The sequence below is a fragment of the Panthera onca genome, chromosome D1 (assembly GCF_046562875.1).
Source record: "Panthera onca isolate mPanOnc1 chromosome D1, mPanOnc1 haplotype 2, whole genome shotgun sequence".
Lineage (NCBI taxonomy): Eukaryota > Metazoa > Chordata > Mammalia > Carnivora > Felidae > Panthera > Panthera onca.
The window spans coordinates 91,962,596-91,981,230 of NC_138348.1; the positions used below are offsets into that span (position 1 = coordinate 91,962,596).

The following is an 18,635-nucleotide window of genomic DNA, read 5'->3' on the forward strand; positions in this document are numbered from 1 at the left end:
TGGGAACAATGAGACCCAACAAAGGGTTCTCGGCTCTCCCACGTGGTGAACAGCGTCCTTCCCTCATTGGGGAAAGTGAGGCACGGAAGAGGGAGGGCCTTGCTCCGGGAGCCTCCCCCCCTTCCCCCAGGGCACAGCGGTGAGGTGCCCTGGACCGAGACCTGGGCCTTTCTCTGCCCTAGTCTGCACCTGCAGCTCCCACACTGCTCTCTGCACCCCTCTTCTGCACACCTATTTTGGCCTTGAGAAAGCCTCTCAGTTTCTGTTCCTTACTGAAGGCGTCAGGCATCCTGTCGCCATCAGGCTCCTGACCCTACTTGGTTGGGCTCAGACATCCCCAATCAAACCTGGAAACAGCAGTCCAGAAGTCACCGCCAGGACAACCCACAGCCCCCAGACCCCGAGGCACTCCTTTTCCTAGGTGAGTGGTATTTACCGAGCCCCCAGTGTGAACAGCCTGGTGCCTGAGGCTCCAGGAGCTCCAGGGAAAGTCTAAGACCCAGTCCCTGTCTCCAAGAAGCTTACCATCCAGCCAGGGAGAGAAAGCTTACAAAGGACTTCTGTTCAAGAAGAAGGCAAGAAAGGATGTGACTAAGTGTCAGGGCATGAGTCACTGAGGGTAAATGCAAAGGGGGTTCGGAGAAGTGCCAACTCCAGGTTCACTGCAGATGAAACTGAAGGGCTTATCTGTTGAGAACAGGTGCCTCAGGCTGCTCGGCTCTGCAGGAGCAAAGTGGAGAAGGCTTGGGTTAACAGAGGCGGCCTCCAAGTTCTTCCACAAGTGACCGTTCTGTCCTAAATCACACCTTGCACAAAGGTGTTTTTTTCCTGCGTTTCCCCATTGTCTAACATCATTACGTTTGAATGGTGCCTTTGGCTTGGTCAGGCAAGCATTCATTCAACAGCTACTTACTGCACGTCAGCTCCAGGCCTAGAGCTAACCTAGGTGGAAAGAAGCCAGTGACTAAAGTCCTTGCCCTGAGCAAGTCCAGGGGACAGGGGGCTCTCCTTTTACACATAGGAAAACTGGTCCAAAGAGAGTGAGCAACCACCAGAAGCACCTGGGTAAGTCTGGCCAAGCTGACCTGAGAATCTGCCCAGTTCTAAACTTTGCTAACTCTTTGATGGACGAGATCTAAACACAGTTTGCTGTTCTTGCTGTGAACCATGTAAACTTCGCTCTGCCAGAGACTAGAACTGAAGGGCCTGCTCTCACTCCTGGAGACCTGATTCCCGAATCTGCCTCTGTCATCACATGGCTTTAGTTTTCTTACTAAACAAACAAACAAACAACACCTTCCCCCCCCCAAAAAAAAACCTTACTAAAAAAAATGGAGGGGGTGCCTGGGTGGCTCAGTCGGTCAAGTGTCTGATTTCGGCTCAGGTCATGATCTCATGGTTGGTGAGTTCGAGTCCCGCGTCGGGCTCTGTGCTGACAGCTCAGAGCCTGGAGCCCATTTCAGATTCTGTGTCTCCCTCTCTCTCTGCCCCTCCCCCCCCCCATGCGCTGTCTCTCTCTCTCCCTCTCTCTCTAAACGAAATAAACATTAAAAAAAGGAAATAACTGTGTTTAGTTAAAGGTATTAAATTAGGCAATGGATAGGAACTTGCTCTCAAGCTCTTGTGCTTTGCAAGTGTGTGTCGTTCTATTATGCAGGCGGCTTCCCTTCTCTAACCTTTAAGAGTATTCAGGTCCCCTCCCCTCCCCCTCCCCCAGCTTGTCCTGGGCCTGGTTACTGGGTGCCCAGAAGCCGACTGTAATTCTGACTCCTCCCCTTCGGCCACAATGTGCTTACTCATGATCTTTCTTTCCCCTTCAGTTTCTTAATGGCACAACCAGATGCTTTGCTAGCTGCCTAGAAGCCTTATCACCAGTGGGGCAGGAGGGAAGCAATCGGGTGCCTTTCGACCCCAGGTGAGGGGTTCTGGAGCCATCTGAGCACCTCCCAGCTCCTCGCACCCTTGCAAGACACTGCTCGGCAAGAGGCTGTGTGATGGAGCAAGCAGGGCTTTGGCTCCTGGGGGAAGGTTCTTCCCGGAAGCTGGCTCTGCTCTGCCAAGCTCAGGTCAAGACAACCTGACGGATGGCAATCTGGGTCCCAGTCCCCCTCTGAGCCACGCTGCTTCCGTTCCTGTTTCCTCTGCCTCCCTTTAGCTCTGTGGCTCTGTCTCCACGGTGGAGGAACTGGAGGACACCTCTGCTGGGGCAACCAGAGGGGCCTCTGTAGCAGAGGGAAGAGGCAGAGGAGCGAGGGGCCCTGAAGGGGCAGGTGCACGTAGGGCTGGGGAGCCCTGGCCCCGGAGGCTCCTCCTTGGCAGGCCGCGGGTGTGGGTAGGAGGCACATTGCCGCTTGACAAATGTGCCTCACAGGCTTCTGGCTCCTGTCCCTCACATGTGCCACGTTAGCATCCTGCCCACCAGGAGGAGGGAACAGCAAGATGCCGTGTGAGGAAGAAATAAACCCAATCCAGCATCTCAGATGCTTTTAAAAATAGCAACTCTGGGATGGTATTTCAGCTCCTATTTTTATCAGATTTATATGACTGGACCATGAAGCTGAGCTGTTCCCAGGGTTCTCAATAGCAGGGGACATCACTGTTGTAGTCTTAGAAACCTGCCAGTAGGCCAAGGCATTCCAGGAACCTTTAGTCTGGAAGAGATCCCAAGAAGTCACCGCGTGCAGTGCTTGCCTGTTTAAGGCCACAATCAATTAACCACAGATCGTTCATGGCTTGCTTTTTGCCTTAAAGTCACTTGGTTGCTATGCCTCCGCTGAATCATCTAGGATTTTACAGCCCTTCGGATCAGTTAGTTCTTTTTAATATCTAGCCCAAATATCTCTGGTTACGTCCTCTTTGGGCCTTCTCACAGTAGGACAATAGCTAACGTTTACCGAGTGACCACTACGTCCACAAAATCCTCTTAGTGAATCCCGACAAAACCCCTCGTGGGGGGCACTATTATCATTCCTAATTTAGGAGCAGTTATGTAACTTGCCCAAGGTCATACCTGGGTGCGGGGCAGATTCTGTGACGGAACCATCAGACCCCACTGCCTCTTAGGCACTCGCACAGTCCTGAAGGAAAAACTGGCTGGCGTTCTAATTGTGCACGCGTGCCTCATGCTGGCTTAGGTCGAGGCCCCCCAGCGTGCTGAGCCATGCTCTTTCCAACTGCTGGGCCTACGATTGTGCAGGCCTTTGCTATCAAGCTTAGCCTAGAAATGTGGCGTCTCTCTGTGTAAGGTCTCACAGCCCCCTCTGCTTTTTTGAAGGCATTCGCCACTCTTGTAATTACTTTGCAATTAATGAAGTGCAATGTAATTGAATTGAAACACTCTAAACAGATTCGGTCCATGTTTATTTTTTAAGTGGTTAAAACATGGGAACTTCAAGTTTATGAAGATTTCAGAATCCAATATAACTTTCCTAATAATAACAATACAATAAACGCAGGGTTGCCGACACTTGTGTTGCTAAATGAGGGTATTTTAAAAATGACTACCTTTCATTATCACCACCTTCCTCTTAGAAAAAAGACACTTTCACTTTATACATACATGTTTAGAATAACGATTTTGTCCTTCCTGAGAAGCAAGGGTTGGCCGGCCTACATCAGTCTGGCTAGAAATAAAATAGATATGCTAACCTGTTTTGGATATGGAAGTATTACAAGAGAAACAATTTCAAGTATTACTTTGTATGTAATTATCTCTTGATTTGTTTCTCAGGACGGGGATGGGTGTTCAACAGGGACAAGCAGAGTAGACCCTCAGTGTCCAGCTTGTTATTTTTCTCAAATTCATGAAGGAATGTTGACAAATCCAGAACACTCAGCAATTTTGCTCTCGGAGGAAACTTTTAGGCAAACTGAAAGGAGCCAAGAAACAATAGCAGTCATGCCTCCAACTGCTTCCTTCCTTCTCCAGCCACACGCCAAGGGGATAGTGGGCCAAGCACCGGGGCTGACAGCCAATTGTGGACGTGTCCAGGATTTTTCTGGGAAGGGTGACATCCACCACTGCTCCAACAGAGCAGGGACACAGGCACGTATGCCGAGGACACGCGATCAAACACAGAAGGCACTCTTTGCAGCACGCAGGACAGATTATGCTGCCGGAGGGGGGTGGGGGGAGGTGGCATTTGCTAGTTAGTTAAGGTGGGGCCGAGAAACCCTGGTCATGCTCAGGAAGTTCTCTCTGGGGAGGCAGGATGTTGGGCACTGCAACGTGTCATCAAGGGGAAAGCTGGGGCAGAGAGGGGTAGCTCTAATTCTGCATCCCCCGGAAAACCAAGAGACCTGGACTGAGCTCCTTTACAGGAGGGGACAGCCCTCTCAGTGGGGGTGTGGGTGGGAGTGGCAAGTTGCTGCACCTGCCTCAGGCCCACGGGTCCCAACGTGGAGTGAGCTGCCCCTGGGAACAGACTCCCTAGAAATGACAGGAAGTGGCATTCACGTGTGGTCAGAAACCGTGGGTCTTAGAGAAGAGTCCTGCCAGGCCCTCTGGGATTTCAGTGAGGTGTAACAGAGAGATGGGCCCCTTGACTCAGTCAGTTCTTCCCTGCAGCTTGAGGCCCCAGGATTCAGGTGAGACAGAGTCTCGTGTGGTTACAGGGGCAAATAGGTATACGACGAGAGACTCAGCAGGATCCATTTCATGGCTCACCACACATCTGACCAGCTGTTTCCTGGAGAGGAGCAGCAAACACTCTTGTGCGCAGTGACACCGGCCCCTGCTGGGGCCTTTGGGGGCACGAGGCCAAACTCCTGAGGTCTTCTCCCAGCTCGCAGGGCTGCCCTCTGGGCCTTCATGACTCCCACTCCAGGCACCAGGGGAGAACTGACCCCCTCCTCCCCTCGGAAAGCAGAATCGGTCCCGACAGAGGAGCACCTCCCGGCACTACAAAGGAGCACAGCCTTTAGAACCTCCCTCTAGAACAGCCTTTACCTACTGTCTCGTCCTATGCTCCCCTGCCCCACTGAGTCATGCTCCCCGAGGGTACAGACCCGCAAGACCTTCTTGTTCCTGTCAGCGCCTTGCAGTGCTGGCCCATGCAGGATGTTTGGTAGAAACTTGAAGGGTGAGTAAACCCGAGAGGGAGGAGGAGGGATGGGACAGATCAGGCGAGGGAGCCAAGGCTGGGAATGCCTTCACAGGGCTTAGTCCCAGGGAGCTAGAGATCTTGTCCCCTGGGAGGCTCCTGAGTGCTCTCCTTTTTGGTTCAGGACTGGCCACCTGCTGGTCTTCTCTCCCATCCAAGTACTAACCAGGCCCGACCCTGCTTAGCTTCCGAGATCAGACGAGATCGGGCACGTTCAGGGTGGTATGGCCATAGACCCTGCTGGTCTTCTCTAAGCACGCACCCTGTGTGCCCCACCGGCAGCAACTGATCTGCCCAGGAGAAGAGGACACTCCCAGGATTGGGTCCCTCCACTCTGTCTGCAAGGAGGGGCCTCTGGGTTCGCGTCCCCTCCACTCCTCTGCTCGCCTCGTTTGTCTTCGCAACAGATTTTTTTTTAAAGTTTATTTATTTATTTTGAGAGAGCGAGGGAGAGTGAGGGAGAGCACAAGCAGGGAAGGGGCAGAGAGAGAGGATCCCAAGCAGGCTCTGTGCTGTCAGTGCCGAGCCCAACACGGGGCTCGAACTCCTGAATCCTGAGATCATGACCCGCGCTGAAATCAAGTGTCTGATGCTGAACTGACTGAGCCACCCAGGCGCCCCCTACGACAGCTCTGACGCATGGGAGAAAGACCAGCTGCCTTCATTTCCACCTGCAGAAGGTGCGGGCCACACCTCTCTCCCTGTAACCAGCCCCCTCTGGCCTCACCACCCTCATCACCTTGCTCCAGTTCGGCGGCCCTGCCGAGCACTGTCGGGATTCTGAAAGCATCCCCCGCGTGTCTTCTTAGGGGAAGCTTTTACTCGAGCCTGTCTCACATACCTGTTTTCAAGATAACTACCCGGGCGTTGCCTTTTTACTCCTACGTTCCTTGGCTGTCTGCCCCAGTAGCCTGGAGGGTAGGTAGGAGCTTTGTTTTCCCAACACTTAAAATACCGTCTGGCTCAAGAGTTGATCGGTAAGTCAAAGTTTAGCATAAAGCAACATTAGCACACGGTACGTTTACACGGCAGGACACTTCATGGACCCTCATCCCCGCTCTCCTTCACAAAGCAACAGGCTCAGGACTCGTTAGGGCTGGTGTAACGTTAGGGGGTGAAGGTCGGCTTCCGGAGGAGAGACTTCTGTCTGTTCACCACTTACCAGTCTCTGGGGCAGTGCCTGGCCAGCAGCATGCGTTCAATAAACATCTGATTCTGTTTCTCAGTCCAGGGATTGCAGAATAGGAGCCGCCCCTCTCCGCCTTATGCTTCCCTCTTATCACCTGGCAGAACCCGACATCCCGTTTCCCCCGAGAAAGCCCCCTGAGGAGGTGCAACCTGGTGTCCTTCAGCCCCAGCTTGACTAACCAGCAATGCCAGCCCCTCTGTAGTGGCGTGACAGAGCCGTCCTCTGTGCCCATGCAAGTGCCTTCTGTCTTCAACCGCGTGCCCTCGCACGCGTGCCTGTGTCCCTGTGCTGCTGGAGCCATGGTAGATGTCACCCTTCCCAGATAAGCACCCGAAGGCTCCCTACAGGCCACCAGCCCCAGACACCCTGAAGTCCCTTCCTGGCCTCCAGATTCTATGCACAGGGGACCTGTGACGCTCCGGTCCCACCTCGAACCGGAGCCCCTCAGAGCTTTGTCCTCCACTGCAAACGCCTCGTTTTGCCCTTGTTGATACGGTTTTGCATGTGATCTCCTGGCTGCTCTATGTGAGTCTGTTTTGTCTTCCTGCCTAGATAATAAACTCAAGGCCAGGGACTCGCCGACCGAGTAACAGAGGCAAAGGCAGGCTTTTTGGGCTTTTGCCTCATCTGATTCTTATTAAAGCCCTCCCACTTCCAGGCGGTCATCCTTCATCCTTGTCAACAAGAAGTTTATCAGCAGGGTTGACTCACACATGGGAGGTGCAATCTCAATTCTGGGCAGGGAAAGAGGAAGTGCTGTCAAAAAAAACCTCTATAGATTATTTCCAGAGAGTTTTTGTATTTGGTTTTTTTGGGGAACTCCCAGACATGTGGGCCCAGGAAACCATTAGGAAGATGTCGAAAATGGGGAGGGACAGGGGCGTGATGGCGGAGTAAGGCTTGCAGACGGGGAGAGGTGCTGTTGGATTCGGGACTCGGCAATCACTGGGGATGGCGCTCCCAGGGATTTGCAGAAAGCCCTCGGCACGCTCCCAGGTCAGCTGAAGCCACCGCCCCCCGACTTGGCTGCTCTTTTCTCAGGATCTGCCCACCCCGCTCTCTCGCACCACCTGCCTCCCCAGGCCCTGGCGTCAGTCCACACCGAAGGAGACCAATACTTTATTCACATACTAGAAATAAGCCGGTACAAAATACACTTTTGAAAAATCCACTTGGTGCTAAAACTCCCTCCGTCCCTCCCCGCCCCGCCCCCCAGCCCGCACATCTGTGTTCCTGTCCCAGGGGACGGCCCCTGGGCCACACTCAGCTCCTCTGGGCCTCCTGCAAGAGCTGGAGCAGGGGGTCGTCGGCCCGGAGGGCAAAGGTGAGGGTGCGCCGCTGGTAGTGCTCCGGGTCACACTCCAGGTTCTCGATCACCTCTGCTAACAGGTGAGCCCGCTCCACCGCCGAGCCAGGGGCCTCGAAGCCCAGGGCGGTGAAGTGCACATGCAGGTGGTAGTAGGAAGGCAGGTAGTGCAGGTACACTCGGAGGCGGTCCCCCTTCACCCCGTAGCGCTGCAGGATGGCTTCCTGAGAAAGGGTAGCGGCGGGATGGGTTACTGTGCTGCCCACGGGCCAGCGCCAGAACCCTCCTCTAGGCCCAATCCCCGACTAGCCTCCGGACGTCTGATAAAACCCTGCAAACAGCTCCCTGCCCACGGTTTGCTACGGGTCTCTGTGTTCCATTCCAGGGAGTCAACAAAAGCAGGTGACAGCCGCAAGGGGGAGGCTCCTTCTCCCAAATGAAGGGAACGGTGGCCTCCATTAGGGTTCCACACTCCAACCTGCACACAACATTCAGGCTGCTCAGACAGTCGCTACTGGGAATCTAGGAAGTCCCAGTGCCAAGAGACAGGCCCCAGATGCCCAAGACTATGGAGACCATCCTCCCCCCAGGTGACCAATGCGTGCTTAAGTCACCGGGTAAGTGGGAGGGAGGCTTGTACCCCCTCTTAGCATGGAAGAGTGCACAGCCGGGAACAAGGGTGACAGGGACGGGGCTGAGCCGAGGCCTGGTGGAAGAGAGAGGGTGGGGGAGGGTGCATGGGAAGGGCTGCCCCTAGAAGATCCGGGGAAGGTCTCGCTGGACTCCTGGAGGAAGTGGGGAACATGGACGTTGGCCCTGGCTCCCTCTGACCACCCTCCACCTTGCTCAGGGGTTAGGGTTTTTTCTACCGAACTCCCTTTCAGGAGCCTCCTAGGTTTGGCATTGACAGGAGACTCTGATTTCCATTCTGGGTGAATCCCTGAGGAGGTCAGAGGTGAAGAGAAAAAGACTAGGGCCTCAGTGGGCTCAGAATACACGCCACAATTACATCCTGGACTTGGAACTCCGCCTGGGGATCTCTGCAGCAGTGTGAGGTCAAGGCCGGGGCACCCAAAGGCCTTCCGGGGATACATATGGCTGGCCTGTCTGGGCGAGGCTGCCTGAGCTGCAGGGCAAGTCCAAGTGTAGGCCCCGCATTTCCCGGAGAGAAAGACACCACTCTCTGACATCCGCAGGCGTTTCAGCAGAGAAGCAAATGACTCCAAAAAGAGACAGGTGGCCAGAGAGACAGTGATGTGGGCAGGCAGGAGGAAGAAGGCCGGGCAGCTGGGGTCTAGAGGTCAGCAGAGAGCGGACCCACGAGAGCCCCTCCCCCAGGCCTGCGGCAAAGCCTCTGAGCAGCAAGGTGGCGAGCTTCTCTCCTGGCCGGGCACCCTGGTGACTGCTGGGCCCTGGCACGGGGGCTGCATCTTTGATCGTTTCCGAAACATCTCTGAATGTTTCTGAGAACGACCTCACAGAATGTGATTTAGCAGCATTCCATCCAGATACTGAGGCCCAGAGAGGTGAGGTGAAGAGTCCTGCCCAGAGTCTCTCCGGTGGTTAGGATCAAAATGTCAGAATCAAGACCACAACTCAGGATTCTAGACTCACTTCTCCCACCTTCCTTTGCCTCTTTACTTTCATTTATTTTTTTGAAAGGGGGAGGGCGCAAGTCAGTGAGGGGCAGAGAGAAAGAGAGAGAGAATGGGGCTTGAGCTCACCCAATGTAGGACTCGAACTCATGAACCATGAGATCATGACCTGAGCTGAAGTCAGATGCTTAACCGACTGAGCCACCCAGGCGCCCCAGGGCTCCCTTTACTTTCATGTGATTCAACAAATATCCCAGTATAAAGCACCCCAGAATGCCAGGTGCTACAAAATTCAGTCTCTGGCCATAGGGACCCATCTCCCCAAGAAACATGTCTGGTGCAATGTGGCTGTCATGAGCAGACACAGGTGATCCTGGGATGGGAGGGGAACCTTGGCGGAGGAAAGGTGGCTGAAAGTAGAGCTGAAGGATAGGGCAGGACCAGGAGACAAGGGCCTTGTGAGTCCATCTAAAGGACCTTTGTGAGGTCCTGGGACTGGCATCCAGAGACAGGCCCCTTTCACAGATGGACTTCTCAGAAGGGTGAGGAAAGTGGCCACGAACACACTGGAATTGGAATATGACTCCTCTGGGCTTCAGTACGGATGTGGCCAAGGCAACTCACCTGCCCCTCCCGGAGGATGTTCCTGAGCAGCGGCAGGTGCTCTGGAGTAAGGTCCCGCAGTGATCTGATGCCCCGGCGATGGCAGATGGCAATCAGGTACAGGTCATCTAGCTGCGCAGAGATCGGCACGGGTAAACCAGGCTCAGCAGGGGACAGAGCCAGGGGAGGCTGCCAGTCCTGGAATTCTGCAGGGAAGCCAGGAAGTACCCACCCCCAGGCCTGCTGTACCACAAGCCACAGGCGATCCCGGGGAGCCCACGGGAGGACCAATCCCTGGGCAGTGGGGGCCTCCACATGCCTGGGATGAGTGGGACAGACTAAGGATAGAACTTCTGTTTATTCTTCCTGCTAAAGAGTACCATATAGGAATATTTATATACTCACAGAGCTGACGAGGGGGTGGGAGGAGAAGGTTCAAAGAAGTGCCAAGGACAACTTTCCCTCCAAGACTTTAAAATCTAATAGCATATAGGTGAGTAACTACTACAAGACACAAAGTGATAAAAGTACAGGAGGAAGAAGGAAAGACTATCTAGCTAGGGTGATCCAGACATGCTTCCTGGAAGAGGAGGTAGGGGACCCAGGTCCTAAAGAAGGGGTAGCATTTAGAGGAAGAGCATTCAGGTTAGAAGGAACAGTGACAGCAAAGCCTCAGAGACAAGAAAGTATACAGCATGTGAGGGGCAGAGTAAGTAATTCGATTTGTCTGGAGTCCAGTGTAGGGGAAGGATGTAGAAGGATTTGAAAGGTGGAAAGGGGCCCCGGGGCCAGCTCAGCAATGAGCAACCACCAGAGCGCTTAACCTTTTCCTCTCTTCCCCTAACGCACAGGGCTCATAGGCCAACCCTTCCGGCTGTCCTTCCTGAAAACAGCGCCTGGCCGAAAACCTGGAGATCACAACAGTGTAAAGAACCAAAGTCAACAAGATCTTGTGCCAGAGAGCAAATAAACTCTTCTTCTGCCCAGAAAACCTTCCCGCCCTCCCCGCTCACCCACACTGGCCCTGGCCGACTATCACATCCATGTGCGAGGCAGGCCCCAGACACCAGGGCTCCAAGGAGCAAGACGCAGGAGGAAGCCGGCAGCACTCAGCCAGGCAGTGTGAGCTGCTAGATCCCTCAAGGACATAATCTGGGGACCATGAGTCACCAACCAAATCCCCAAGGGCCCCAGTTTGAAAACTGAGAAGACGGTTTTCCATATGGTGCCTGGTGTCCAACTGTGCCCCTTCAGGCCAACAGAGTCTCTTCCTACCACATTCTTCTCTGCACGAGTTCCAACAATCCGGGCTCTCTGCCTCAGGCCGGCTACAGACCAGCCCCGTGGGAACCGCCCAGCAGATGGCTGAGCTGTGCCTACCTAGGCTTCAGTTTTGCCCATCGGTCTCTCCCAGACTCTCCCTTCTCATGGCCTGTGCCCAGGACATTTGCTCTGTCCCTCGTGAGGAGCCCAAGAGAAGCAGGAAACAGAACTGCTTGAACTCGGGGTGTACATGTGTCTGTCAGTGTCTCCAGCTGTTCTTATATGTCACTGTCACAGGCTCTCAAATAACAGTGGCATTTGTTTTAGATGATGTCTGCTGACAAATCACAAACGTGACATTAAATCACACCTCTTTGCTACACTGGCAGGGAAAGAAACCCATTCTGTGATAGGCAGACGTGAGCCCAGATTTTCTGCAGGCAGCCCAAGGGCCCCCGGCCCAGAGAAATGGCATGAAGAAAGCCAGACAAGGAGCTGTCAAGGGTCTCAGGCTGGTATCCCTCAAGCTGGCCCATCGGTCACTTCGGGCAGGCAGTCACCACTGATCTCTTTTTACAAGGCAGGACAGCAGAGTCAAAGGAACAGCTTCCTGGCAAGGGGCACGGTGGAGAATGGCCGGAGGGCCATCTTTCCACCTCTGGAGCGACCCAGAGGAAGAGTTTCTTGGTCTGAGCCCTTTAGACCAAAGAACCTACATTATATGAGCGGAAAGTGCATGTTGTGTCCATAGAAACACACCCTATATACTTATATACACAACATGCAGAGACGATACCTGGAAGGAGAGACAAAGACATAATCTCTTTTGAGAAACAGCCCCTTCTGGGGAACGGAAGTGGAAGAATGTGGGGTGAGGGAACTTGCTTTCACCGCACTATTTATTCTATTCTGCACTTTTACCTCGTGCATGTATTAACTAGACCTTAAAAAAAAAAAAGCAAATAAAAGAGAATATACAGGTGATCGCTTAAAAGAACTGAGGAAGGGATATTATAAACTCCAGGGAAGCAAGATTCTCTAACAGACATTAGGCATTTGATAAATCTATGTGGAATGGATAGATGGGTGGATGATGGACATATGGACAAAGTCTCTTTAATCCTGGGCCAGCAGCTGGGAGGCGAGGAGATTCCTGGGTGGCTAGGAAGGCTCCTTAGGGAAAATACGGCGGGTTCCTCTCTCCTCAACCCTCCTCTAGTACAAGGACAAAGAAATCCAGGCCCGGTCTGTCTCGCCTGCTGGCCACGCTGCCAAATTCTAAGGGAGCAGTCAATTTCAGTGTTCTGTCACAAGGCAAGGATTTGAGACAACGAAATATGGCACCACTAAGAGACAAGTGCTAATTAAGGAAAGGTTAAGAACAATTTCACCTGTATGACCATTAAGGGAAACGTGACATTTAAGCTGGCCTATTCACAACCCCCAAGGGCAAGTCGCCCCAGCCCTGTGGCTGGGAGCCCAGTGCAGCTCCTGAAGACTTTTCTGTCTTAAAGGGAACGGAGAGACAGGGCAGTTCCACCGGCAGGCCCAGCGGGATGCCTGCCAGCACAAGGTCAAAAGGACAATGGATTTTCATTCTCAGGGCCCTGGGCTCAAGTGTGTTCAAGGGCTTCTTGAATGGAGATGCAGGAGTCAATCTTTTACTGTCCCCGCCTGGCCCTCAGACCACCACCTCCTACAAGTCACAAGCTCCTTAGTCTTCAAAGATCTCGTGAGGCTGAAGTTCCTTCCACCTCACATCCCATCTCCTGTGACCCAGTCTGTGACCCGGGGCCTCCAGGCACGGGGCTGCCCAAGGGGACAGACAGGGGGTTTGCAGAGCTGCACTCCCGCTCTGTGGCCTTGTCCCCGCTCCCCAGATGACTCCAGGGCCAGAGCTGGCTTCTTCCCTCAAGGCCTGAGGCGGAGATAAGCTGAAGGGCAGGGGGTAGGGGCGTGGACACAGGAACCCCTGCAGCCTCTGTCCGCCACAACACCCGCTAGTGGACAATTATCTCCTTCCGTCTCACTTGCCTCAAACAAATCGTCACTCAGTGCTACAACTTCCAAAAATCCCTTCAGATTCTCTACCACCCCTCAGGCCAAGCTCAGTAACTCCCAGGAGCTGCTCTTAAGAGGCAGCTGGCACTCACTTGCCCGTGTACCTCTGAGCTGAAGTCCTGTCCCTTTACCCCAACCGCAGGCCCTCAGCGCCCTTTTTTGGGTAGTGAAGGAGTGGCATTGTAGATCTAGAAATCACCAAACCAAAACCAAGTAAACTGCGGGTGAGCCCAGTTTAGGACCCAAAGGCAGGCCATGACTGGGAAAGCAGGAGGGAAGGTGTGCGTGGGGAGGTGACTGACCGGACTCTAGAACGCCACCTGTGTGAGGAGCCCAGGAACCAGAAGGGTCCACCGGAGGGCAGCACGGCAAACCCACGCTCGGGTGACTCAAAGATCTAAACCAGAAGAGAGAGTTTACCTCCTCTCCACTTCCTACCCAGCAATCCCGCGTCTGGCTTCCTTGGCCTCACCGTGGCCCCTGGCCCGCCACAGGCTGAGCCCGGCCCAGGTCCACGTTCCAGTCCGTGATGTGAACAGCCCTTCCTGCAACACGGTTCTCTGCCTGCTGCTGATGCCAGGGGTATCCAGTCTACCCAAAGAGGTGGTGCCCGTTGCAGCTTTGGTGGTGGGCTGGGGCGGCAGTGAGGAAGGGAGGCGAAAAAGAGAGAGACGGAGGCTACGGAGAACCGGACAGAGAGGGTGAGTGAGGTCAGCTCACCCTGGAAACCTGCTCCTTAGGACAGTGGAAGCGAGGGACACGGAGAGCAGGAAACAGCTGAGAGGCCCGAGTGGAAGCCTGGGCCACTGGAAGACCCCTCTTGGTCTCGGGCGGTGGAGGGGACCTTTGCGTTGGTTGCCATGGCTCCTTCCTGTCAGTGCTTCAGGTCTTAGGCCTGCCTGGATCTGCTGGTATGCAGGGGCGTGGAAAGAATGTAAACAGTCCTCTTTAGGGCTCCAGGTGCTCCTGGAAGGGAGGGTGGCAGCTGAGCCACTTGGCTGGTTAAAGAATGGCCGTATGCTTATGGGCGCAAACATCATGCCATTCTTTCCCCCCCGTGTGGGAGGACAGCCAGAGAGAACTTCAAGTGGACACGTTAAGGTGTGAATGTTTGCGCACAGCTCAGGTTTCTGTTGTTGGTTAATTAAAATCGGCTTAGAGAGAGGAACCAAGGTGAGAAAGAAGGGCAGGACTAAGGAGGCCCAACAACCTAGAGCAAGTACTGGGAGACCAGAGAGCCCCAGCAAGAAAGCTTTTACCTGCTGTTGGTTCCACTTGAGATCGGGGATGAGGACAAAGCCATCAGAGGGATCTGGGTTCTCAAAAACAATCCGGTCAGCTTCAGCCTTCTTATCGAGAATGTTGTACACCCACTGGAAGGAGGGGGAGAGGGGGGGTTCACATAGCTACTCACAACCTCTGGGGAAACACCACAGACCAGGCTAGCTAAGCTCTCCGGCCTCTCCAGGAAGGACAGCCAAGCCATATAGGGTCACTGAGCTCAGGGGGTCTACACTCAGGCTGCCTTGTCCCCGCCGATCTGCTCTTGGGGGTCCAGAAGAGACTTCCCCTCTCCCACCACAGCCATCCCCTCAGGGGCCACTGCAGCTCGGATGGGGCCGTTTCTTTGGGTCCTTCCTGCGTTTAGGCCTTGTACATGCTCTGCCGTGGCCTCGCCGACCTGTGTGCATCCATCCCCGCTCCTGCCTGTGGGACTCGTGAACAGCGGTCTCCGTGGGCCCCTTCCCACTTTCTTCAGGGCCACAGGCAAAGACAGGGTGGGACTTCCTTCCCTCTGCGGAGGGAGCCAGCTGCGCACCAGGGCAGGAAAGGCTCAGGGCCTAGACATGGATGTGTATGGGCTTCCCGCCCTGCTGGATGGGACTCTCATTTGTGGTGGGATTGGCGCCTCTGCCCACCTGCAGCCACAGCGGCTTCCGCTGACACGGCCCTTGTGTGACAACACAAAATAGGCACAGCTGGGAGACAGCAATTACACGGACCTTTCCTGTCAAGCCAGGGCCTCCAGCCCCTCTCAGACCCTTTTACCGGCTGCTGGCAGTCTTCAGAGGACCCTTCCTTGAGTACTGTGTGGATCCCAAGGATGTCGTTTTACCTTTAGGGTCCTGGTGGCCTCTGTGAAGAAGCCAGCCTGCAGGGGGGTTAAGAGAAGAAAGCCCCTGTTCTCACGGGGCTCACAGAGACCTCCTCTCTTCACTTCCCCAGAGCTCTGAGTCAACTCCCAGCTTGAAATCCGAGACAGAAGGCTGCTGCAGAGCCAGACAGAGGGCAGCGGCTGGGCCTGCGCCTGGGAAGGGCCTTCCGGCTCACCGAGGGGGCGGATCGAGAGGCCCGGGCACGGACACGGCCAGGCCGGCGGAGGGCTCCTCTGCCTGCTCCCGGGAGTTCTGGCACAAGCGTGTCCGCGAAGGCCGGGGGGCCGTGGGAGCTGATCTGCTGAGTCCACATCCTCGCTCTCGGCCGGCGCGGCCAAGGTCAAACGTGACCGTCTGAGACGGAGAGAGCAGAGGGTACCTGCCTGGGAGTATCTGGGGTTCCCAGACCCCTGGTAAGGCCAACAGGTCGGTCACCATGTGGCCCGCCCACTACAAAAGAGGGGCCTTCCCGCCACTTCCTGGGAGTGGACTGGAGCACAGCCAGCAGTGGCTGCCCCACGCAGCCCCGGGGTCTCCCACGGACGCATTTCCTCTCCTGCTGGAAGTCTTGCTGGGAACGTGCTGCGGCAGAAAAAAAAGCCAGCCAGAACGTGACCCAAAGCGACCCAATGGTAAAGGTGAGGGAGGTGAAAGATGACGCTCTGTGGAGGGCCCTGGAGCGGCCTCCCTGGGGCCTGGGCTGTCTCTTGCCCCCAGATAAGCAGCCCCCTCAGACCGGAAAGTTGTGTAGTTGTAGACAGAGAACAAACTGGTCCTGGTGTCCTCTCCCACCTCCTCGCTAACTAGCTGACACCTTGGGCAAAGTGGTGTACTCTCCGAGCCTCAGTTTCCCCCTTTGAGAGGGGGCTGGAGTCTCCCCCTCTGAGACGATACCTGCACGGCACAGAGTGGCAAGGAGTATAAAGTGACTGACAGCACCTGGCACAGAGGAGGCCCCATAAAGGCAGAGGAAAGTGCTCAGGAAGCTCCAGCAAGGGGGGGCGTCGAGCCGCAGCCTCGTGGCAATGACAACAGGTGCTCTGCCGGAGGCCGCTGCACCGAGAGCAGAGGCCTGGCAGTGGTGAGCAGCCCTCCCACGTGCGGGCCCTGTTCTCAGGGCCTCCCAGGGACTACCGTGCGCAGCAACCCGGTCAAGCTGGTGTCGCTGTCGTCCTCACGTTGTAAGGAAAAAGCAAGCATGAGGAAGTCCAACCAATTCCAACCGAGTCTGGCCCCACAGCTCCGGCTTCAGGTCACGGGAGCAGGCCTCTGGGAGAGCAGGGGCGGGGGGTGTGAATCCACGTGAAGTCCCAGGCCAGCAGCCCAGCTGAGAAAAGGAGGGGGCCAGGGAACAGAATTCACACAAATCATAGTGGGGGGGGGGGTGGGGAGGGGAGGGGCAGGGCCTGTAACGGGGAGCGAGCCCATCAGGATGCAAGCCCGGGGGACTCAGCCACCCCCGGCTTCTGGCAGGCACCTGGCATAGCTTCCTTGTGGCAGGTGACACCGGCAAGTCTCCCGTGGGATACCTCACTCCCTGTTCACTCTCCTCCTGCTTTTCTGCTCGCCCCCCTGCTAGCCGCTCTCCTCCGGCCACCCCTCACCTGTCCACACCTCCGCTGTATCAGCACTGCCCTCCCCTGATCTCCCCTGTCCTCGGAATGGGACCTGCGTGTGCACAACGGCAGCTACCGTCCTGGTGCCCAGTCTGTGCTGGAACCAACAGTGGGGACGTGATCTGTGGTGCCCCTCTCAACCCCCACTGGGACCCCAGTTGCATTTTCCAGGCGAACAAATGGGCTCAGAATGGCAGGACACTCACACTGCTCGGAGATGGCAGAATGGGAATCCAAACCCTGGACGGACACTGACCTCAACCTGACAACTCACAGACCAACACTTTTAGCCTGATGGTCTCTAATGCTCGGGATCCAGATGTCAGATGGCAGTACTTTTCTCTTTTCTCTTTTCCTTTCTTTCTTTCCTTTCATTCACTTGCTAATGTTTATTTATTTTTGAGGGGGGAGGGGGAGAGGGGCAGAGAGAGAGGGAGACACAGAATTCGAAGCAGGCTCCAGTCTCTGAGCTGAACCCACGAACTGTGAGATCATGACCTGAGGCGAAGTTGGATGCTTAACTGAGTCACCCAGACGCCCCTGATGGCATTATATACTGAGGAGTTACAAGAACCTCAAATTTGAGGAGCCAAATAGGGTGGTCGGCTGACAGCATGGGCACCGGGGTGACACTGACGGGCTGTGAATCTCATCTCCAAATTGCTGCTGAGTAGAGTCAATGAGGGAATGCACAGAGAAAGCTGAAACAGTCCCGGGCACCTGGGGAGTGCTCCCAAGTCCCAAACTCAACTCTGTCCAACAAAAACCCTCTCCGCTGCCCACAACCCCTGTCCTGGTTAGTGACCCCGCTACCTATCCATGCTCCATCCAAGCTGGACCTGGAGCCACCCCCAGACTCTGCTCGCCTCTCGAATCCGCCAGCTTCGAGCCCTACTTCTCAAATCACTGCCGAAGCCTTCCCCACTGTCTCGGCCTCGGCCTGGGCCCACGCTGGTCTTTAGAGCCCTCCACACTCACCAAACTCAAGCAATTCTTTAAATCTCATGGAACCCATATACTTAAACCCGTCTAGGGGGACCCTCATTGCCTGTGGCAACTGTTCTCAAATCTGATGATCATTAGAAACATATTTTTTAAAAATACAGATTTCCCGGGGTGCCCGGGTGGCTCAGTGGGTTGACTGTCCCACTCCTGACTTCGGCTCCAGTCATGATCCCATGGTTCGTGGGCTGGAGCCCCGTGTCGGGCTCTGCTCTGACAGCGTGGATGCTGCTTGAGATTCTCTCTCTCTCCCTCTCTCTCTGCCCCTCCCCTGTTTGTCCAAATGCTCTCTCTCTCTCTCTCTCTCAAAATAAATAAATAAACCTTAAAAAAAAATACAGATTTTCCATGGGACGCCTGGATGGCTTAGTCGGTTAAACATCGACTTCGGCTCAGGTCATGATCTCACGGTTTGTGAGTTGGAGCCCTGCATCACATCCGTGATGTCAACACGGAGCCCACTTCAGATCCTCTGTCCCCCTCTCTCTCTGCCCCTTCCCTGCTCATTCTCTCTCTGCAAAATAAAAGAAATAAATACAGATTTCCCAGCTCCACTCCCTGAACATCCTGATTCAGTACACATGGAGTAGGGCCCCATGCTCTGTATTTTAAAAAATCTCCCCAGGCAATCCTGATGATCGGCCAGGTTTGGGAGCTCCTGGTGTCCTGATAGGTGCACACGCCTGCTTCTGGCCCCTGCCCGTCTGCTCCTGGTTTGTCCTGCTGACCCTCCAGCTCTTGG

The 18,635-nt window shown here is 55.0% G+C and overlaps 1 protein-coding gene across 2 annotated transcripts in view; it reads right to left on the minus strand.

Annotated features, from left to right (window-relative positions):
• Positions 1 to 941: 941 nt before the first annotated feature.
• Positions 942 to 18,635, minus strand: part of DCPS (decapping enzyme, scavenger) — a 52,548-nt gene continuing 34,854 nt past the window's right edge. The window contains exons 4-6 of one of the 2 annotated variants that reach the window (XM_060605192.3): positions 14,379 to 14,492; positions 9,817 to 9,927; positions 942 to 7,821 (exon numbers count right to left, since the gene is read on the minus strand). In XM_060605192.3, coding sequence (XP_060461175.3) covers positions 7,555 to 7,821; positions 9,817 to 9,927; positions 14,379 to 14,492 — 492 coding nt within the window. In that variant the 3' untranslated portion in view covers positions 942 to 7,554. The remainder of the gene's footprint in view (positions 7,822 to 9,816; positions 9,928 to 14,378; positions 14,493 to 18,635) is intronic. The other variant, XM_060605193.3, reaches the window with a different exon arrangement.